The 23,461-nt window shown below is 51.8% G+C and overlaps 1 protein-coding gene across 1 annotated transcript in view; it reads right to left on the bottom strand.

Annotated features, from left to right (window-relative positions):
• Positions 1-23,461, bottom strand: part of JPH2 (junctophilin 2) — a 31,598-nt gene that overhangs the window by 5,716 nt on the left and 2,421 nt on the right. The window contains exons 2-3 of the mRNA XM_005491349.4: positions 16,969-17,752; positions 3,174-3,292 (exon numbers count right to left, since the gene is read on the bottom strand). Coding sequence (XP_005491406.2) covers positions 3,174-3,292; positions 16,969-17,752 — 903 coding nt within the window. The remainder of the gene's footprint in view (positions 1-3,173; positions 3,293-16,968; positions 17,753-23,461) is intronic.

Here is a 23,461-nt window from a genome sequence, read left to right as displayed (position 1 = left end):
TCCTGAAGGCTCCAAGCCTTATCGTGGGCTCCTTATTGTGGACTCCTCCAAGCCTTATTCTCAACTGTCCAGTTGGGAAGAGCTGAAGGAGCAGGCAGGAGCTGCAGATAAGGTTAAATAATGAAACAATGAAAGTCTGCAGCCCAGCTTCATGTGGTCACACAGATGGGTCATGCAGTGGCTAAGGAAGATACAGTGCCCAATGAACTTTGTTTAATTTTTTATTTAATGGATGGGAAGCTCTTCCATGTGGCTTCCTTGGTGTCTAATAGCATGGTAACTTCACAGGACATACAGGATGACCAGTGTCATTGGGAAAGGCAGGGTCCCTAGATTATCTATGTGCCATCTATCATGACAGGAAAAATATGTTTTTTATATATGGAACAGGGCTGGAAGTTATACAGCCCTCTTGTCTGCCCTGAGCTCCACAACAGCAGCAAAATTACCTGGCACCATCACGAAAGGTGACTCAGGGCTTCATATTTCATTTTGGCCTCATCTCACACAATGACTCGTGAGTTCCTAGCAACATTGCCTCACTTCAAATTTTCACCTATCATTAAATCTTTACTTCTCATTAACCTATTACAAATTGCAGCCCAGCCTGGGCCAGGGGAGTTCAGACAGAGCCTGACACTGAAGATATCCACCAAAATGCATCACTAAAGAACTGGGAATATTATGTGGAATAATAACCCTCCACAGTGCTCCACATGCTAAGATGTGCTGGGAGAAGGGTCCCTACACATCACCCTGACACTCATAGCAAGTGAGGACAAGAAGAGCATCATGCTCCTCCTGTGCAGTGTGAGGTTGCAGAGCAGCTTCTTTGAAAGCAAAGCCCCTGCTCTGGCCTCATTCTGCTGAACCCCAGTGATGCTGATGAGGGCTTGCTCTGTGCTCCTAAATGACACTGTATATCCTGGAGCCACACTGCCTCTGGCTGCCTTAAGGTCTCTCCCCTCAGCTCCTCCATCTCAAGGACTGATTCAGACCTTGGGAAATTTGGCTTGGTGCTCCTTTTGCTCTCATAAGTCAGTGGTATGATTTGCACACTGCTACCTCCTGTCCATTCAGGCAATGCCTCCACTTGGAGGGGCAGTGGGGAAAAGGAGGGCACTGATTTCAGTGCTCTGCTCTGCCTGCACACTCCTGTCAATCAGCAGATGACCCATTCAGGGCCATTTATTTCTGGCTGCAACTGAGTTATTTGGAAGCCATTTCAACAGTTGTTCAGACTCCTCAAAATAGGCTGCCTGCAGCTCCAGGCTCTTTGCTCTCTCCTGCAGCTTTCTTCTCTTCCTAAATAATTTACAACACAAAAAACCCCCAACTGCTGGGAGGGCACACACTCAGCTCCCCACCTTCTTCTCCCTGCACATTTCAGCAAGGTTTTGGCTTACATCCTTCTCTAAGCTACCTGGATGATACCCTGAAATTCAGGGCTCAACAGTTATTAGGGATATGGGGCTTGCTGAGCAGGATTGCCTGTGCCAAACACAGCATGGTCAATCTGCCAGGACAGCAGGGAGAAATACAGCTACCAAACACAGCTGGGCTCTCCTGGTTGTGTGAGCAGCAGCTCTCACTCCTAGCAAAACCCAAGGCTGGACTACTGCCTGTTTGCTCCTGGATGGTGCAACTGTGTGAGAAGAGATATATCCTTGTGCACTTTGGGCATGTAGAGGTTTAATAGAATCATAGAAGAATAACATACATCAGGAGCTTGAGAGAGGCCAGGACCCAAGTGAGGCCCTACACAACAGCAGCAAGAGGATCCAGCACCTGAGGAGCCAGGAGTGGAGGTCAGGCTGCCCCAAATGTTTTACAGAGACTGTTTCAGTTGTCTCATTCAATTGCCACGGGTGGAAAAAATAATCTAGCTAGATGTCCAAAACCTCCCCATAGGGATTCCAGTTCCTTTGTTTCTGTTCTATAAATACCCCAGTGTGCAAAGAGTGAATGTAGAGCTGTGAGCGGCAGCTGGGGGACTTATGTGAGGATCAAGCAACATTTAACCATTGTTAAAGGAAGTGCCATGGGCTGGCTCATGCCCATGCCTGGGAGATCTGGTGTTTCCCCACCCAAAGCCAGCTCCAACAGGCCTTGCTGGGTGCTGGGGAGGAAGAGGCAGCCCTTCAGCATGGTGTTTCCCCAGCTCAGAGGTGCAGTACAAGGTGGGAGAACAGGGAATTTTGGAAAATCTGTCAGCATGACTCTCCCCAACCAGGCACCAGCTCTGAGCTGTTCCCATTTCCCACTGTGTGCCCTGTGCTGGGAGTGGTACAAGAGATGCAGAGACACCGAAATCAGAGCAGGGGCAGGTGTCAGGTTTTGCTGAGCACAAGTCAACCTTTGGCCTCTACCCCCAGTTTTACCACTGTGATAGTCCCTTGTCATCTTGCCTCAGTAACCATGGGACACTCACTCCAGGCAATAAATCCAGAAAATAAGAAAGACAGAATGAAAATATAGGCACTTGGAATTTTATTTTTTGCTCTATTATTACCTTCCCTCTCTGTAAAGGAGTTTCCCAGGAAGAATATATCTCTTCCTAACTCAGTCTAGGGAAAAGTAATGGCATTCACAATGCTGATTCTAATATGACACTTCTCATCTACCAATCCTCAGTGCTTCATCTCACAGAAGGAACCTCCCAAGTGTTTACCAGCCAAATAATTAGCAGTGATACTAACAAATTAATAGAGAAACAGGAAAATAGTATTTTGTATTAACTGCTTTCTTATAGGATATTACAGCCCCTAATTAGCAGAGTCTGATTGTTTTGAGGCCCCACAGGATGTGGGTTTGTGAGTTAATGTGCAACACTATTCCAAGAAAAAGCCACAAGGGATGTATCTACAGGAGAGCTGCAGATAGCCCCGAGCTTGCTGCCTGTCCTGCCTGCTGTTCTGAGGGCTTCAGTGTATGGAAAAACATGAGAAGCTCAGAAACTGTGAGGTTTTCCTCCAGGCTATGGTACCACAGTGAGTAAAACAGTGGTGTCAGGAGGACAGCAAATCACCCAGGACAAGGGGCTGGCTGTAGAGCAAAAGAGGATTTAGGATAGACAGGAGAGCATTTTGCGGAGTTATTAAGTGGGTGAAGCACTTGAACGGATTCCCTGTAGAAATTGCAAGGCCCTTCTTGAAAGATGCCTCTGATCCTACCTGGCTGGTAGAAGTCTGGGGAGAGCTCCCTGGCCATCATTCTGGCTATGCCTGATTCGTTGTTGGCTGCCTGAGCTGCCTGCTCAGAGCCTTCAGCCTTGGCTTTGGCATGAGCCGTCCTGCAGAGAGAAGAGGGGAGAACAGTGAGCACCCTCTGAGCCAAGGTCATCCCACCACACAGCAAACCCTGGCTGCCACCACAACTACACCAGCACAGCTGGCATAACTGCACTCAGAATTTGCCCACATGACCCAAAATCCTACATTCAGGCAGAGAAAAAAACCAAAAAGAGCAGATTTTCAGCATGGAAGGGGCCCAGCTGCTCAAGGGTAAGGTGGAAAGGCTGCACACAGGGAACAGGGCAGGTGTATTTGTAAATGTGAGCATGTTCACACATTGCAGTGAGGCAGCAGAATGGGCTCATTGCTGTGCTGCTCAGAGGAATGACCAAGGCATCACACAGGCATGGTTAGTGGCTGAACTCCTCTGTGTGTCACCAGCCCTGAGCTGCTGCACCTCACCAGAGGCAGTGTGCCCCTGCTCAGCACACCAGATGGGTTTTCCCAGAAATTTCTCTCTTGTAGCCTTGCCCTGGGGCTCCTTTACTCACTGCAGCCTGACAGGCTGGTCTCACCAGAGCTATTGTCTCCCTCTCAGCTTGGCTCTCTGAGTCCTTTCCACTCCTTCCCAGCACATCTCCTCCTTGCTCCTCAGGGCTGCAGGCTATGGGAGTTATTTTACTGGCCGGCTGTCATATTCCTCACATGCCTCATGCTCAGGGCTCTGTGATCTTCCTGCTAAAAGCAGGGATGGCTTTACAGCCCAGCTGCTCACAGGCTGGGAAGGAGCTGACTTCAAACAGCAACGCTGCACCTTAAAAATAAGGGTGGGTGAAGAACAGTATATTCAGCTGCTTTGTTGCACTCAGGTCTTACTGAGAGCTGCCCTCCCTGTGCTCTCACTGGCAGATTCCCCATTTCATGTACAAATCCACATATTTTTGTGTGATAAGTAGTTAGCATTCCTCAAACTCCAATTCACCCTGAATTACAACCTTTAATATGGTCTGATGAGCCCTTTTCACATGCAGGTTGGTATCTGGTCATGTTTTAGGACAAAAAAGGAGGAAAGATGCAGTTCTCATTCCTGCAGTAAAAACACTACAGAGGAATTTTTGGGCTGTTAATCATGAAATGAGGATTGATTCCTTCCCATTAAACTGAGATGCAGTAGGCAGACAAGACAAGCTGAAGTTTGAATACTCAACAGGGGCAATGAAAAGATGATAGAAATGCTGTTCTGAGACCCTTACAAGGGAGAAGATACATATGCCATTCTGAGTAGCTGCAGGGAAAGAACTGAAAGTGGGGCATCAATCCCAACTGATACAGGCAACAGTGTGACTTGACAAGGGGCCAAAAACACTTCTCAGGGCCCTGGGATAGAGAAGAGGGTGCAGAGCTGCTGTGGCTCAGCCTGTCCCTCCCTGGGATGACATCCCACTCTGCTGGAGCCATGATTCACCTCCCTGCCCACACTCACATGTTATCTCCCTGCTTTCTCTGCAGGCTGAGCTGCCTGGGATTGCAGTCATTCTTGCTCTTTTTATCCAAAATCATTACAGCTCCTGAAAAATCCAGAGACACGATGAGGCAGAAAACAGCATTTTTAGGCTGCTGCTTGCAAGCAGGGGGTCTGAGCCAGTTCTGAACAGAGAAAGCACCTCCTTTTTTGGTAGCAATATAATCAGCATGATTAATTCCACTATAATCTGGCAGGGGCCAAGGGGAATGTGTGTGTGCTCTCCATGCCTGGGGGATCAGAGTGGGCTGGGTGTGCTGAGCCTGGGGCACACAGCCTGCCTGGCGCCAGCCCCAGGCCAGAGGCTTTCCAAGGGAGGATCCAGCTCTTCATCCTGGCAGGACGTGCTCCAGGCCCTGCCTTCGTCCTGCTGCTCCTGGAGGATGGGATTCACCATCAAGAGATAAAATTCTCCTTTTCAGTTGCTCTCTGAGCCAGGCAGATGCTTTCCTGACCAATTCCCAGGCAGACAATCACCCAGCTGGCCCCAGCTGGGGGAGCAGCAGGCAGCTCCTGGCAAGTGCTTTCCTCAAAGCAGCTTCCAAAGAAGTAATCTGGAAGTGCACTAGATGGGGGTCTGGTCTCACTAGTAAGGACAGAGATGGACATGTCACCAAGAGGGTGCAGATGGCTCCTGCATGCTCAGCTCTCTCAGCACCTGGGGACAACACAAGAGAACAAGGCTCTCTTGTGGAGGGCTGTGAGCAGCACTGCATCCCTTGGTGCCTGGGGATACTGCAGGCTGAGGTAGCTCCCAACTCCTGCAGAAGGAGAGATGGCAAGACCAAGAAGATCCAGCCTGGGTTGCAGAGGCTGCGCTGAGGATACTGTGGGAGGTGGGGAGCTGAGCCACTGCTGTGAGACACCACAGCCCCAAGGGTAGCAGGGCTCTGCAAGGAGGCCTGTGAGGGGCAGGGACACTCTGGGGCAGCTCCTGGGCTGCTCATACAGAGTGGTGACAAGAAGCTGAGCAGCACAGCTTTGGCATTCTGCACTGTCCCACAGCAGCTCTCACTCTGTGGGACACAGCTGACCTCTGCTCCTGTCCCCCTGCTTGCAAAATCATCCAGAGGTGTTTGATTTGGGGGGACTATTGTCAACACAGCTGCCCTTTCAAATCTGGCACTTCCAGCAGACCACACATCAGCCTTATGCAGCATCCCAAGAGAGCACTGCTCTCCCAGCCAGCCTGGCCCCAGCAGGGATGCCGATGCCCTGTGCTGGGTCCCTCTGCTGCTGACATCATTTATCTGGCAGTAGCCAGGTGAGGAATGTTTGGCTTTCAGAGACATGGCATGGTGGCTGAAGTTCATTTTCCCTGGCTGAGCTGCACATGCCCAGAGCACCAAGGGATGCAGTGTTGCTTGCAGCCCTCCAATAAACCTACACTGAGGGTTTAGTGCACTGTGACAAAGCCCAGCCTAGAGGAAAGGGTCCAGCCATTACAATAACTTCTAGCTGGCCTCAAGTATCCCTGAATTTATGATTTATCTGCATGGCTGGCAGAGCCTGGGAGCTCAGCACAGAGGAAAACTTGGCCCTGGCAGCAAAGCAGGAGACAAATGCCAGCCACCCTGGGAGAGCCCAATGCATGCAGCACAACAGCCTGTCCCATCCCACAGCCTGGGGTCTGCCAGGAGCAGGAGCTAAGGAAAGAAAAAACCCAGGGATGTTTGAGGGTATCAGGAAGATGATTGCAAACCCCAGAAGTGAAACGTGCAAGAAGAAAAATTTCTTCCAAGTTTAAGATCTCAAAAAGCAAAATGAGCTTTCACAAAAAGGAAATACCAGCCTTGATAAATTTGATGCTATTCAGGCACACTTTAATCAGGGCCACACTTTTTTTTTTATTGCTGTTGTGTTGTCAGCTCCCAGTAACTGTGCAGTAAACAGCCGCTGCAAAAACCAGCAGAGGAGAAAGTCTGGAGATAGAGGAGCTCAGCAAGAACTGAAACACAGACCCAGGGGCTTTAGAGCAGCCAGCAGCAGGATCCAAGAGACCCTTTTCAAGGCAGCACTGGAAAATGAGCCACGAACAATAAACACATCCAGCTGGAGAAAATAAACACAAAGAGGGACCTTTACAAACCCACACCGGTGCTCCCGGTCCCAAAGGCAGCGCTGCCAGGATGAACACTTCCCAACTGCACCCTGAGCCATCTCCCTGGGCAGCGCTGATAAAAATAGCTCCAGTGGATTCTTTGCAAGGAGGAGCAGCAGCTCGGAGCCGAGCTGAGGGGAGGCATGTGGGCAATGTCTGCAGCCCCTGTCCCAGCCCTGCTGCCACTGCCTCCCGGCTGGGTCACAGCAGCTGCTGGGCTTCACACCCCGGCACAACGGGAGGGTTAAATGCATCTGCTGCTTTATTTGCTCCTCTGGCACGGCTCTAATGCTCTAATCGTTTTTGTGCTAGTGCAGGACAGAGCACCACTCCTGTCCTTCCTGGCCATGTCCCAGAAACACTGCCTGGATCATTCCTCCAAGTGCTGCTGAAATCCCCCAGGGACACACGAGCCGCAGCTGAGCACCGCGCTAACAGGTGAGGCCCAGCCCCAGCAGCACCCCGGCTCTTCGGACAGTTTCTGTGGTTTTGCACATCCACATTGGATTAGACTGCAAATGAAACTGGAATTAGCAGGGAATACTGCAAATACCAGACAGGGCTGGGGTGCCTGAAGATGCAGCAATGACCTTGCAGCTAGAAATAGGGGAAGAGTTCAGCTCTCTGCCCTCACATTTGCTTACTGGGGGAATGTCAGACCTGTCCAGTGCTGCCCTTCCTTCTCCAGGGTCCCCCTTCTCCCATTGATTCAGCAAACCCTAAGCAAGGGCCAACTGAACACCCCTCCAGCCCAACCCATTCTATGATTCTTGCCATTCTTGATATTAGGAGCTGTCTGGAAGACCATTAAGCAAAAGTAATTAATGAGTCAGTTCTAGGAAGAGTCTTCTGCTGAACTCCCCTCTCCTGGAAACTGGCTGTTCCACTCCCAGCCAAATCCCTGCTCCAGCATCCAGCAGGAATCATTTTGTCCTTCTGAAGAAACTTAAAACAATTGTTTGTCTTGGCAGGAATGTTTGCAGCACTCAGAAGGGAGCTAGGGAAAGCTCAAGAAGTGTTTTTGTTAATGGCAACATGGTCCCTTCTGTGCTCACATCATAAAGGGCAAGAGCACACAGACCTGACAGCACACACCTGGGCTGGGGCTGGGACTGGGACTGGATGACATTTAAAGGTCCTTTCCAGAATTCAATGATTCTACATCCTGACTAGGACAGAACTTTTTGGCTTCTCCATTTGACACACCATCTTCATACTTGTCTCACCTCTCTAGCTGAAGCTTCTTTCTTCCTGTTCAGTCCCAAACCATCTCCTTTGTGTCTCTCCCTCTGCCTCCACACACACAGATACCAGCAAAACTCTGCTACCCTCATGTGCCTGTAACCAGCCCACAGGACTGAAATTCCCTCTTCAGTCCACCTCTCATGCCACTTTCCCTGCCCTCAGTCAAACCCATCTGGGTGTCCTGCCCTGACAGACAGCTGCACCATTCATGTTCCTTTTGCTCTTTTTGCTCCATCACTGACATGCATGTACCCACTCCACTTCCACTCTGACACCCCTAAGGGTGCCTAAGCCTTTGCTGCTTTATTATACAGGCTCTGCACCTGCAAGGTGTGATCTAAATTGTGAAATAAGCATAAATAAACACAACTTGCATCCTAAAGGAAACACCTCCATACTACTAAGCAGAAAGCCAAAAAGAGAAACCATCCTGACTTTGCAGAGCAGCTCATGAGATGCTCCAGGCTTTTCCCTCTCAGTACCAGCACTTACACAGAAGTGGTAGCACTTTGTACATGCCCAGGCTGGATAAATCAGATCTTTTCTGCTTCCTTTCACAGAAAGGGCATGACCAGGCCATTCAGCCCAGAGAAAAGCATCCTTTTCTGTGCAGTGCTTTAGGAGCAGAGGCCTGGCAGAACTCTCTGCCACCTAACAAGCTCAGCCTTTATGATTACTTGGTGAATTTTTAAAATACCGAAATGTTATCCTCAGCTGTAAATAGCTCTGAGCCATTTGCATCTTTCACTGAGGGATACTTCCCTTTGGAACAGTTAAAGTGATATTAATCTTTCAGCAGACAGATCTGCAGCTGTCTTCAATGAGAGGACAACCTACTCACCCCAGCCCCACGGACAGGAGGATCTGCCCCATCAGTCCCTACCACCCTGAGTGCCCCAGGAGCTGAGGGGGGCTGGGTGGGCAGCAGTCAGCAGGACCTGGCTGTGCCACCCTGTGAGGAGCCCATGGGGCTGGCACAGCCCACAGCTGCTCTCTGTTTCCCCCACAGCCCCAGGGTGCAGCCAGCAGCTGCCCAGAGCTGGCTACAAAGGGAGCAGAGCGAGCCAGAGCCTGCCAGCTCAAAGGGCTGCTGGCACCAGGATGGCACCCTGACCCAGGGACACTGCACCATGGGCAGGACAGGCAGCTCCTGGCTCTGCTGGAGCCTGTCCTGACAGCACAGCCAGGCTGGGAGCAGCTTGTCAGAGCATCCACAGAGGTATTTTTGGGAAAAAGGGGGATTTGCAGCTGCCAGCTGGACCCTCTTCTTCTCCCCCTGGTTTTCAGGGCCCCTCTGCTGCTCTGGGTGCAGATTGAGGGTAGCCCTGAGGAGCAGGAGCAGGTCCCTCAGAGCAGCACAGCCTGGGGGCTATGCCCAAATGCCAGTGATTTATTCCAGCTTCCAGATCACCAGTACCAAAGGGGCTCAGCAAATGCCCTGGGGACCCTGATTTAATTAGGTACTACTGCAAGATGAAAGGAGCTGGGTTATCCCACTGAACAGTGCATCAAAACATCTTTACAGCACATGTGCAATCAGGGTACTTCAGCCTTTCCATCCATAAGAGGAGTGTGCTTTATCTGACTGCCAGATCCACCAGCATTAAAATGGGTGGAAAAGTCTGTGTTTTGACTCTAAGATTGTTGGTTTTTAACCAAAAGTCTTAGCAACTTCTAAATTAAATGTTTTTCAGATTTCAGTAATCCAAACCAAAAGAGTGAGGAACTGCTGTATGTGTTTTGTGGGGGATTCTTCCAGACAAAAAAACAAAAGCAGATTTTTATTTTTTTTTTAGGAAATAAAGGCACATTTCTTAAAATCCTGCATTTGTCCAAAACCTCAATTACTTATCAAAATTTAAAGTTCTCAAGTCCTGTAGGTCTCTTGAGTTGAGGTTCACAGATCTGAGGCGCAGGAAAAAGAAGAGATGGAGCTGGGAGGGCACCAGCCCACATCCCAGGCTCCAGTGCCTGCAGCTCCCATGCACCTGTACCCAAGGCTGCTGAGAGCACCCAGGTCCCTGCCAGCCCTCAGTGAGGAATCATCAGGCTATGCAGGAGCAAAATGAAAAAACTTGGACTGAGAAAGCCAAAGGGCTCTGGCTCAGCACCAGGACAAGCTGACAAAGATGCCCCTCCTCCAGGAGAAGGGAGGGTTTCTGCATTGCAGGCTTTCTATTTAAATTGGATGTGTTACTTAAATATTATTTCTTTTTCAAGATAAGGCTATTTCACATTCCACTGAAATGAGGATAATCTCTGTGCAAAGCATGGCTGAATCCAATGATTTCAAAGCCCCTGCAAGCATTTGGATGGGAGTCAGAGCCCTCTTGTTCCACGCAGCAGCAGATCAATTGAACGAGATGCTATCATTTTCCACAGTCATTTTTGCAGATTAAAGTCACACTTCATTTTTCCCTCTCTGTGTTTGTAAGCTGTTGAGATAAGGATTTCCCACAAGGTCAGAATGCACAGCCCATTAATTCCACTTTCCCTGCCTGGCTATCTGAACTGTACCCATCCCCAGGTCTGACATCCTGCCATCCCATCTCTGCTGCTCTTGAGGGGATCCCTGCAAGACAGAGCCTCCCTTGCCTCAACCCTGATAACCCAGGAAGCCCTGGGGAAAGCTGTGTGCTGTCCAGCAGATGCCTCCTCCTTGGAGCTACTGAAAATGCATGTTCCCTCTTACCCTAATAAGGCATGAAAGTGCCTGAGGAAATTCATGTGAGGTGGGTGGAAAGCAGATAAAGCCGTGCACCCTCCTCTGGAGTCAGAGCACATCCCGTGCAAGGAGCACAGTGGGCCAAAAATGTGTCAGTGCTGGAGCTGCAGGCAGGCTGGATGAGGCTGTTCTGGGAGAGGGCTGGAAGAAGGGGGTGAAGGCATCACAGCATCACTCACCCAGTGACACTGAATCCCTCCAGCCTCACACACAGCCCCCCTTTGTGGGGGGACACACTGTGGGTGTCCAGCAGCTGGGCTGGGTGTCTGGTCCTGGCTCTGGACCCCAGAGTTCTGGTTGTCTCCACCAGTCCCTGAAGCAACTGGCTTTTGATTTAAAAATAATTCAATCATGCTCCCCACAAAAGTTTGCAGAAGAAATGGCCACCAGGAGAATAAAGTGGGGGTTTCTCCAAGGAGTGGAATAGGGTTTGGGAATAGGTGTCCTCCTTGCTTATTTCCCTCCTCTGGTTGATAATGAAGTAACTGATAATTAAACTGGAATGAAAAGGACAGCCATGCTGTCTCCATTGCCACACCAGATCAGGAACAGAGAAGAGCTCACCCAAACCCTCTCCCTGCATGGCTCCAGTGGAATGAGGATTAGGCAGAGGTTTGAAAACAGCCATATTTCTGCAGAACTGGAGACTGCTGTGCCACACAGAAAGAGTCCCAGCCCTGGGCTTCAGCTGGTGCAGAAATAGATGCCAGCAACTGGGTTTCTATTAAGCAAGGGTGATGAAACAGGATTATCCTCTTTATAAACACACCAAGCTCTGTGAGAAACATCTTTACTGGGACAGCAGGACTGAGGAGCGTCCCCTCAATGCTGTGTCCTGGCACTCAGTTATAGCAGAGAGCCACGTGCCTGCCCTTGCTTCTCGTGTCCACTGACTCTCTTAACCCTGTCCATGGAAGTTCCAAGATGCAGATTCCCATTATGGGGGCTGTGAGGCAATCAGAATTCCTGGAGCAGCCAGAATACCCAGCATCAAGGAGCTGTGCTCAGCTCAGGCCACTCCATTGCCTCCAGCTGTGGTTGTACTTTGCTAGAAGTGATCCTTCCACTGCACCTCATGGGAGGTGAGGGGCAGTCCTTAGTCCCCCTGCACCTTCATGCACTTGTCATTTAAGCCCCATGAGAGCTCAGGGTGACATTTGTGATCATTGGTGCCTGCAGAAATGCTGCTCACAACTCTTGTGTCCCTCCCTGGCCAACAGCAGCCAGTAACCCACATGGAATTGGGAAAAGCTCTGCCCATCTCCTGCCTGCTGCTGCCTCCTAATTACACACCCGTCCCTCACACAGAGCTGTGGAGTCCTGGAGCAGAGGTTGTGAGGCTGGGAGAGCACAGGAGGCTCAGTTGGTCCCTCCTGTCCTGGCAGAGCTGTCCTGAGCCACAGCTGCTGCTGCTGCTACCCACTCTCACAGGGTGACCGTGAGCATCCTGCCCTCCTCTGGCTTTAGACCTAAAGGTCTGGGAATGTGCTGAACTCCTGAGGTGTCTAATGCCTGTGCCTCTGGCTAAAAGCACATTTTAAAAAAATCCTTTTGCCTTTTTAGAGCAAACCTCAAGTGTGATTCAACAAACCTAAAATCCCAGGTCTGAAATCTGGCCTCAGGGGAAGCTGAGCTGTGCTGTCAGCCCCAGGAGCACCAAGATCACTGTGCCCACCAGCCCAGCACTGCACTGGACACAGAGCAATCCTCACCAAAGAGGTGTCTGGGGAAGATATCTCTTTGCTTGCCCACTTTCCCCACCAGCAGCCTAAACCCCTGCGAGCAGCAGGGACAAGAGCAGAGCTGTGCCAAATAAAGCACCTTCCCAGTGGGAGCGGCGTGGGCTGCCCCAGCCCCAGCTCTCAGCTGTCACACTCAGGCCACGCTGATAAAGCCCTGCTCTGCCTGCCCTTATTTAGTCAGGAGCCTGTGCTGACTGCAGCGATTTTGGGACGTCATTTGCACCACGATCCCCAAGGAGACGCTCGCTCTGCCCGGCCACGCAGCCTGCAAATGCTGAGAGCAGGGAGACAGCCCTGCTGGGAGTGCAGCCAGCCACAAGAGCCTTGGAAAGTGATACAGGAGCTGCCAAGGGCTCTTGCTGTTTGAAGGGAGAGCTAAGATGTGCCCCAAAGTCTGGGTATGGATAGAAAACTAACTTAGGCTTCCAAACCAGGCAACAGCTCACACTGAGCAATGCCCATGTGTTGGCAGGGAAGCCACATCAATGTAATGTGCTTCGACAGAGCCCAGGCTCACCCTAATGAGCAAACCCCACTGAATCAGGAATTGATGCCCCACACTTCAGAACAGAATACAGAAATACCTACAGATATCTGCTCATAGTACATTAAAACAAAAATAAATCCAAAATGTATTCACTTGTAGTTGTACTCTCCAGGGGCTACAGGGCCAGCACATGAGTGCAAACTGGTGAAGCACAGCAGCCATTATAGCCTCGAATATCTTGCTTTCCTACTGATCCCATGACATCCAGCAGATGTATCTGAGGTGTTCCTGCCAGGACAGGCACCCTTCAAAGGATCCCAGAGCTTGGCCAGACCCGTGCCTTGCAGGACACATGGCCAAGTCCCTCCATTGATTTTGGTCCAAGTCACTGGGAAGCACAAGCATGTGCAGAAGCACACCACGTCAGATACTGCTGCAATGGGACAGAGTATTTACACTCATTTTGTCCTTAAAAAGCACCAGAGAGAAGGAAAACCCCTGTAAAAGCTGCCCAGCTACTGAGCACACAGCTTTCAAAAATCAAAGGTTCCCCCTGCAGACAATTCTGCCCTTCCTCTTACTTTATTTTATTGAATTTTATTTTAATCTGTTCTGAAGAGATGAAACCCAACCATTTTTATGCTTCTTCTCCCTGTATTCTCATGGCTCTGAACCAGCTCACTCATGGCCTAGTGGCAGCTGTCCCTTCCTCACAGTCCTGCAGCCAGTTTGTCTACTTCATCTCACAGGAGGTGAAGCCCCAGCTGTGATCCCAGGCTCTTCCTGTGCTTCCCATCCCCCCCATATTATTTTCAAAGGAGTTCCTAGTCAGGATGGAGTGGAGGAAGGGGAAGGGTGTGACACAGCAGGTGCCTTCACCTGGCACAGCAGGAACAGCCAGGTCCCAGCTCTGACAGGAATCCCTTGGGATCACAGCAGGACAAATCCTGCAGCACCAGCAGTGCAGGGCAGGGCAATGAACCTCATGGTGTGTGTTAGGTGTGTTAACCCCACATCCATCCCTGGCCACCCCTGGGCAGGAGAAAAGCCTTGTGCCAGCTGCCACAGAGGTTGCATTCCAAGATGCCTTTTCTCCTGAGTGAGGATTCACACTCCAGCTTCCATCACCTCCATCCCTCCAGCTGATCCCCAGAGCTGCTGAGGGACATGCCCAGGGTTTATACCCAACATCTGAGCAGCACCAATGGGCTTTGCATGGGGTGAAGCTGGCTGACCTGGATGGGCTGCTCAGGACAGCATGGCCCCATGACAAATGATTTCCACTGAAGTAATGAAAAACAGAGCTGTTCTCTCAGCTGACAGTGAGATGATGTCCTCAGCTTCTTGAACAACTGGGAAAGCAGCTGGATTGCCAACCCAGGAGGATTCAGGAAGGAGCTGAGGAGGCCAGGGCAGCGCTGAGGGGGCAGCAGAGGCAGCAGGACAGGCAGTAGCTGGCACTGCCCACGGCCCTGGCTGGAACACCAAAGTGAAACAGCACTGGGACAGGAGCTGTGAAGCAGCCTGGTGCCTCAGACACCCCCAGAACACAGCATGGGAGCTTTGGTGACTGCACTGACCATGGTCCCTGGCTGTCACTGCTCTCCTGCCCCAGGCAGGGCACCCCTCAGTGCTGCTGCCAGCCCCAGCCCTGCACCCCAGGGCTCAGCACATGCCTGGGATTCCTGCAGTGCAACTGGCCCGGGCAGCTTCCAGTGCTTGTTTTCCTCGGAATTTCTATCCCTAAAGAGCCTTTTATGGTGCAAAAGGGAGAAATCTGGCCTTCCCCTGGCATGTCACCCCCAGACAGCAGGAGGCTGGATGCTACAGCAGTTTAGTTCTGCAAGGGGCTCCCCCGAGTGCCACAAGCAAATGAAACTCAAACATCCACGTACAACAGCACAGGTGTGCAGAGGTAGCTGGGAATTCACACAGCCCACCTGCTGTGTCCTGATAATTAGTGCCTAGTAATGACCTTACAGAAATGTCATATCTTCCCCAGGAAAAGATGGGTGTAGCCTCAAAGGCATTTTTTGGGTAAGGGACACATTGCCACCTGAGGAGAAACATGAATGCTCCATCTAAAAAGCTCCACCTTACAGTTATGAGCTCAGGCAATGCTAATGATAGTGCAGGCCTTCTATAAACTGTAATAATCCATTTTCACAATCTGTCTGCAATTACTCTGCCCTGGGTGTGGAAATTGAGGCAAGGTTCAAGGCCAAAGCAAAAGTTGTGGCAGAGCTAAGAATTTTCTCCAGGAAAAATTATGTAGATTTACTCTCTACCCCAAATCTGAGGTGAAAAGAGGAGGGAGGAGAGCATGAGTCAGATTTACAGAAGGCATCAGGTAAAGAGAGTAGCTCTGCCCTGAGCAAGATACACCAGGAATAAACACTGATGGCAGTGCTGAGTTAAAGTTTACAGGACAGGCAGGCTGAATTCCCCTCTCCCAGCAGGTCCAGCTCAGCTGGAAGCTGTGCTGCAGGAACAGGACAGCAGGAACCAGGGGTTCCACACTGCCAGCCAGCACAACAATCCCTTCTTTCCTGCCCAGTAGCCACACCACTGCAGGGGCTGTTGCCTGAGGGCTCCCTGGAGGAAACCAGCTTCCTTCCATGCCTTATTTCCTCCAGCTCCAAGGTTTCCTTAATAGGAAATTATTCCCTGGCTGCACTGGGGAGGGATGCAGTCCCTGGCCAGGGCAGCGGGCGCATTCCAACCCCTGACTGAAAACACTGCAGAGCCTCTTTTGATCCAAAGTGTAAATAGTGTATAATAAAAAGAGGTTTGTGTAAACCAGCCAAGCTCTTGGGGAGCAGTGTTTGCAGCTCCAGCCTCCTTATTCACACCACAGGCACACGCTCTTCCCGGGCACAGCAAAGCTGGTGTTGGGCTGAGCCTGCCCTGCCAGAAGGATCCAGAGCCCCACGCCACCCCAGCCTGTTATTTTTATCCTAGCTGGCCCTGCATGGAGCTTCTCTTGCAATCCTGCTGAGTTTTCTCCACCAATCCCTGAGGCAACTGGGTTTTGATTAAAAAAAAATCAATTGTGCTCCCCACTAAAGTTTGAAGAAGTAATGTCTGCCAGGAGAGTAAAGTGCAAGGAGTGTCTGCAAGGAGTGGAATGGAGTTTGGGAATAGGTGTCCTCCTTCCTCTGGTTGATAATGAAGTAACTGATAATTAAACAGGAATTAAAAGGAGTGAGACAGGACAGCCATGGAGTCACAGCCACTGCCCAGAAGCTGAGCAAAGCCTGTGCAGGGTGAGGTTTTCTTGGTGAGGTCAGGTGAAACCTCAAGCACTGTTAAAACCACATTTCCCCAAGGAAGAGGAAAGGAGCGAAGGCTCCCAGATCTCTGTTCTCTGCCAGGTCAGCTCTGAGACTGGCAGGAATGCTGCAGGGGGAATGTGCTGCCAACACAGCTCGGACACAGGCAGGGATGTGAGCTGGAGGAGGAGAATTTCCCGTGCCCTTTTCAAGCAGACCCTGAAGCCACTCTTATTTCCTCTCTCCTCCATCCCAGGAGGGACAGTGGAGCAATTACACTCAGCTGCTAAAATTGACAACGCTCGTGCATCCCACAAACTTCCCCCAGAGCCACACTGGGGGCTCCAGGGCCAAACTGTGTTCTGGGGCACATCTGGCTGCTCATGAGCCTGTTGGATTTATCACCACCAAACCCTCTGTTTCTCAGACTGCCCCATCAATGCCCAACATCAAAGAGCAGCCTGGATGCTCCCCACCGTGCTGAGTGCCAGGGCTGGTAACAACTCCTGCTGTCCAGCACCTCCCCTCTGGACCAGGGCTGCGGGGGAACAGGAGAGGGGATGAGAAAAAGGACAGCTCCCCAACACGTGGGATGGGACCATCCCCACGGGACCCTGCGTGCCGGAGCTCCAAGCACCCACCTGGATGCCGCAATCTCCGACTTCTGCCGGGCAATGGCCGCTGCCCTCTGAGCCCCCTCCACGCTCCTGTCCACTTTCTGCCGGATCTTGGCGCTCTTGAGGGGTATCACCCGCTTCTTCATGCCCTTGACCAGGACGTTGTGGCGGTACTTGCCCTCCTCCTTCTTGCCGTCGGGCAGCGTGGTGCAGCCGTAGCCGTGCCGCAGGTTGTCCAGCCATTCGCCCTCGTACTTGAGCCCGCTGGAGCGCTCGCTGACGCCGAAGCCGGCGCGTTTGTCGTTCTTCCACTCGCCCATGTAGGTCTCGGTGGTGGTGGCGTCGATGTCGGACTCGAACGGGGTGTACTCCTCGCCCTCGGCGCCCTCGCCCAGGCTGACGGTGGAGGTGGCATCGCTAGCGGCCGAGCTGATGCCGCTCTCGCTCTTGAGGAAGCTGACGCGGCTCTTCTGGCTGGCCAGGGACGACTTGGACTCGGACTTCTTCAGCTTGCCCAGCAAGGAGCCCCTGCGGAAGAGCCCGCCCTTCTTGGCCTTGGCGGCCTCGGCGTCCGCGTAGAGGCTGAGGGCGAAGCCGCCGCGGGTGATGGTGGGCGAGAGGGGCAGGCTCTCGGCGTTGGCGGCGGGCGAGTCCTGCTGCGGCAGGGTGCCGTTGCTGTGCTCGCTGCGCAGGGAGGACAGCGAGGTGCGCAGAGGGGAGCGCACCACCGAGGCCATGCCGTAGGGCACGCTCTGGCGCACGCCGTAGCCGTGCCGCATGCCGTTGGTGAACTGGCCCTGGTACGTGCCTGAGGGAGACAAGACAGCGTGAGAAAGCGCCTCGGGCCTGGCACAGCCAAGGGAGATGAGATGTGGGGCTGTGCTGAGCCCAGGCATGCAAAGCATCAGTGCCCAGGGAGCAGGGGACAGCAGCACAAGAGGCTCTGCTGGTGGGTGACAGCTCATTGCAAAGGGACTGAGGCACCGGGGGACACTTTGCAGACCCACTTACTGTACGGGATCTGGATTTTCATCCGGAGAAGGCAGAGGGAGGCAGCCCCCAGGGGTGGTTTGGGCTGTGCAGAGGGTGGCCCCAGCGGGCATGTGAGCTGCAGTGACACATCTGCCCTTGGCTTGGTGGCAGTCCCTTTCAGCTTGTCCCTTGCAGGCTGCCAGGACCACCCCTAGACCCCCGAGTCAGTATCCCACATGTCCATGGACTGCCCTGCTGCCTGAAACCACATCTCCTTGGTGCTGACTTATGGCTTCTCTGAGTTCCCTTGATCAAGGTTTGTGCCACACTGCACAAAGCAAGAGATGGGCAAAAAAGGGAGGAGAGAAGCAGCTCTGTGTGGGGTTCCTTCAGCCCTGCCCCAACCCCACTCCTCCAGACCCAGCTCGAGAGGGCAGATGGTGTCATATGGTGGGAACACAGAAAAGTTTGTGTTCACCATGGCCAGGGCTGCACCTTGGGTACAGGATCCTGCTGGGAACCAGCAGGACTTTGGCAGTGACACCTTGAAGGACTGGGACACTGCTCCTTTCCAGATGCCCTGATCCCAAAGGTGAGCACATTTGCAGGCTTCCAGCAGAGTGGAGACCCCACTCTGATTTTTCTCACTAGGATGTCAAGAGACTTAAATGAGGTGCATCAGAGGTCCCACAAAAAGAGCTCCTGGGAAGGGCAGGGGCTGGTGGGACAGCAGACAACCTTCACCCACAGCACCCACCATGCACAGGGAAGGTCACAGCATCCCTGAGCCCAGTGGGATGGGATGGGATGGGATGGGATGGGATGGGATGGGATGGGATGGGATGGGATGGGATGGCTTCCCATCCTGACTCTCATCAGTCTATAGATGCAGTTGCCTCAGAAACCAGCAAACCACCCAAAACAAAGGCAGCATTCCACTCTGCTCCTGGCATTACAGGACCTGGAATGGGCCACCCCAGAGCAGCCCCCTGTGGAACAGAGGCTGCCAGCAGCTCCCTCAGTCTGGGGCACAGGCAGAGGGTGATGGGGGAGCACAAATGCCTTTGGAAAGGCCACTCTATTCCTTTACTCTCTCAGGTGCTGCTTCATGTAAGTGAAGGGTCAGCTGTGCTGGGGATATTTTCGCAGACATCTGTCCTAAACCTGGTTTGCAAAAAGCAGCGACCCACCAGAACACACATGATTTTGGGAGAGCAGGCACTCCCACGGTCCTGGGGAGGCTCAGCCAGGGCTGGGCTGAGATAGAAGGGGGTGACCCATCTTCAAGGCATGAATCTCCCCCCTCAGACACTATTACTGAGCCCAGGGATGACCCTGCTCCCCAAGGAGCAAATCCAGTTCCTTCTTTGGCGATCGTGGGAGTGCATATTTTACAGTCTCCCAGGCCACTTCTGCAGCATAATCTCTCCCCCCAAGCTTCAGGTTTCGTTGAAATCCTCTTTGGACCTGCCTGTGGAGTGTTAACTTACAGTGCTGAGGGCCAGGAAAGACAAGAAGTGCCCAAGTGAGCAGCAGCTGCTGCCCTGGGTGAGCTGCCCCCAGCCAGCCCCTGCCCACCCTGTGACACGGGGGATTATGGGGTCCCAGTAAACAGTTGGTCTCCCCTACAAAAATGTGGGGGTTCAGGTAGTAAATGGCATTTGCAGGCTGCAGCCAGCCATGGGGAGCCATCTGCCAGAGCAAGGGGCCATTTTCCATTTTCTTGGATGAGTTTGAAGCTCTTCTAGGGAAAAATAAGGAGAAATAAGCATGGGTTTGGGCATGAGTCAGGAGTCAAGGACCATCACAGGAGATGCCAGGCACCTGGGCATGTTCCTCACCATGCTCCCAAATCCCTCTCCATAAAACGGTGATGAGTCTTCCTAGTGCAAACTGGAGTTCTAGAGACCCCAGAGTGCCCCCATGTCCCTCCCTGGTGAGGTCAGTGCTCCACCCCAGCCGACCAGCCAGCGAGCAAGGCTGACACATGATCAGGGTGACATTGGAGACCTTCTCCTAGGATGGGAACAACTTCACACGTATCAGGCTGCAGCTGGTAATGCCTCCATGTTAATTCCCTGGAAAAGGAACTCTGGAAAATCTTGCAGGTTAAGGGGGTTCACTCACTCCTCAGGGGTCAGGTCAGAGCAGCTGCTGCACTCCAGCAAATCCCCCTCTGTCCCCCTCAACAGCACCAGAAGCAGCTGGGTGGGAGAGCCACCCATGGGTCTCCAGGGAGCAGGGATGGAGTGCCACCCTCAGCGCAGGGTTCAGCTCTGCAGGCTGCTCTCTACTCCCTGGTTTCAGCCTGTACAGCACCAACACTGCCCCTGTGACCAGAGCTGCCAACCCTGCCTGGATGAACCAACACAGAGCTGCCCAGCCAAGGCAGGGGCGAGCAGGCACTGCCATATCCCTGTCATGCTGCCATTCCTGCCCAGCTGAGGCTGTGTGCCAGGGCAGGGCCATAAAGCAGCCCTGGAGAGGAGCCAGAGGCTGCAGGGAGCGGCTGGAGGCGCCGGCGGCCGTGCGTCAGGGCACGCAGGGTGTGAGCACAGCCAAGGCCTGCCTGGCCAGCACGGCCCAGGGCATGCACCTCACTGAACGTGGGCTCTGCAAAACCCCCTGCAGCAGGGCTGCACATCCCCAGGGCGCCAAATCCAACACAGCCCAGGGCAGGCACCTCACTGAACATGGGCTCTGCAAAACCCCCTGCAGCAGGGCTGCACATCCCCAGGCCACCAAATCCAACACAGCCCAGGGCAGGCACCTCACTGAACATGGGCTCTGCAAAACCCCCCTGCAGCAGGGCTGCACATCCCCAGGCCACCAAATCCAACACAGCCTAATGCAGGCACCTCACTGAACGTGGGCTCTGCAAAACCCCCTGCAGCAGGGCTGCACATCCCCAGGCCACCAGCACACCCCAGATCCAACACAGCCCGGGCAAGGGGGCACAGCAGCACACAGAGCTGCCAGCCAGGCTGCCATGGGCTCACACGCATCTTAAGTTCTGTAAAAATAATTTAAAAGCACTGGATGTGGAACAAATAAATCTCTGTTTAGGATAGGGAGCCCACTTCTCTGCCTCCCGAGTGCTGGTGATTCATGAGGGTAGTGGGACAGACACCTCATATAATCAGGGTGTGATAAGTGGGGGACAGAGCCCCAATAATCCTTTGTTGGCTGCATTTTTATTTGTCCTAATATAAAAACCACTGTCTCCTCTGCAGCCCCCAGGAATACAATTCATCACCTCTGCCCAGCAGGTGATACTGTCTGGGTAACTTCATAGGTTGGGAAGGACTAAATTGTGGCATCAATAGAGATTACATCCCTGCAGCCTTCACCCCCAAACACTCCCAAGGGGTGGGAGCAGCCCCTGCTTCACCCCAGCAGCAGGATGGGATGGTGCACAGCTGCTTCCAATGCAAAAGCTTCAGCTCCCAGCGCCCTCCAGCCCAGCAGCAACATCCCATCCCCAGCAGTGACACGCTTCCCCTTCCAGCCTGTCTCAAGGCTCCCATATAATTAGTGATGAATGTAAATAATACAAACAACCATGTAAATAATGCAAACAGCTCAAATCGCTTCCCTGCCCTACAGTCCCCTGCTGTCACCCAGATACTGCGATGACAGGCAGGGTGGAACTCGCTGTGAGTGGCCAGGGACACTTAAATGATGCACAGCACCATGTGCAGGACAGGCCAGCAAAAACAGAGTGCTGCCTTGTGGTGCCAGCAGTAGTGTCTGATGGGTTCTGCTGGAGAAGAAAAGCAAAGAAAATCACATAGAGGGGTAAAAAAATTCCTATATTAATTAATATATATAATATACTATAATAATATATTAATATATAATATTAATAACAATAAATAAGATATTTTATATAATTAATATATAACTCCTATATTAATGAATATTACTATATTAACTCATGAATCACACTCGGCCACAGGAGCTTTGCTACAGAGGCAGCAGACAAAAGCCAGCACCACGGTGGCTCTCCCAAGCCCCTTTCCCAGCCACAATCCCATGGATGCTCCTTCAGTCCTGGTCCAGGCCCCTTTCCACTGCACTTGCCCTGCCACAGGGAAGAGTTGTGCTGCTCCCTATCACCCATTTCATTTTATCTGCACTTCTGCATTTCTTTTCCCCTCTTCTGCAGTCTTGTGATCACTGACTGGTCTAATTGTTTCCTTGTGGTTAATTGACACCACTGTTTTCCTCAACACCCTAGAGAACAAATTGCAGTATCAAAAATAAGTTGGTTTTAGGCTGCACTGATTGCAAGTGATGTTTTTCCCTCTCCATACATATAAGCAGTTATTTGTACAGCAAAGACAGGCTTTGGGCTGGACTATGGGTATGCAGCATGATTCAGTGAGCAGTTTTTCTGCAATAAGATTTGACTCAGGGGTTTGATTCACAGTCAAATACACAAAAGTATCCAAAAAATGAGGTCTTCCTTGCAGCATGCACAACTCACAGGGCAAAGCCAAATAACTACATGTTTACTCATAGCTTACGTTGCAGAACAATGAGTTCCTTCATGCTATGCCTTCCACAGCCTCACTCACTGCTTCAGCCAGAGCATTCTGCTCCTCTAAAGGGCTCTGAGCTCTCTCCTGGTGACAGCAGCACACAGAGCATATCCAGCTTGGACACACAGAGATGTATCAGAATGTCACTGTGTCTGCACAGCCACACCAGGAGCTCTGAACCTCTTGGCTGATTTCAGTCTCTTTAAAGCCATCAGTGTCCCATAGCTTTCACAAAAATGGGCTTTTGGTAGTGGGGAGAAAAGCAAATAACTCACACAGTGCCTGGGTTAAACTGTACCATGACCCTGGTTCTTATTAGACACCAAAAATCTACATGGGATTTCAGAAAGCTTCACTCCAGATTTGGGCTTTTTTTTTAATCTTGGCCAGACACAAGATTCAAACACAGACAGCCCTATAAGTATATTTTAAGTGTATTTTGAAATGTAAATTTTTATGTATGTCTATATATGTATGTATCTATAAAAAGTTAAAGTCTTAATAAACACCAGAATCAGCTACATTTCCCTGAAATCTGCAAACAGTCCAACCATGACCTAAAGTTTCTGACGACCTGGCAAGGGCTGCACATTCCCAGAGCCCTTTTCCTCATGTGGCTGGCTTCCAAAGGGCTTGGGAATTGTGTCCCCTACTCCAGGGACAGCAGATATCCAAACCCTTTCCAGATGTTTATCTTGGCAACCTCAAATTCAAACATCAACAGGTCCCATTAGCAGCCTGGCCACATCTGGATCTTGCAGGTGGTTTCTGTGTGCAGGTGAGGAGACAAAACAGGAAAAGGTGGTGCAGGTCAGTGGGACCATTCCACCCCTGTCCTTCAGGTGTGGTGCTAGATGGTGATCCCTGACTTCAGTTTTATCGGTGTTGCTGTGCCATCAGAGAAGCTGTTGTGTTGAATGAGCAGCTCAGATCAGCCAGGGTGTGATGACCCAGCACATGGAGCAGCACTGGGCACCCCAGCACAACCCTCGTGGGGCTGA

This window comes from Zonotrichia albicollis, chromosome 17, assembly GCF_047830755.1.
Source record: "Zonotrichia albicollis isolate bZonAlb1 chromosome 17, bZonAlb1.hap1, whole genome shotgun sequence".
NCBI lineage: Eukaryota > Metazoa > Chordata > Aves > Passeriformes > Passerellidae > Zonotrichia > Zonotrichia albicollis.
The sequence above is the reverse complement of the archived record's forward strand: the minus strand, read 5'-3'. Positions and strand labels throughout refer to the sequence as shown.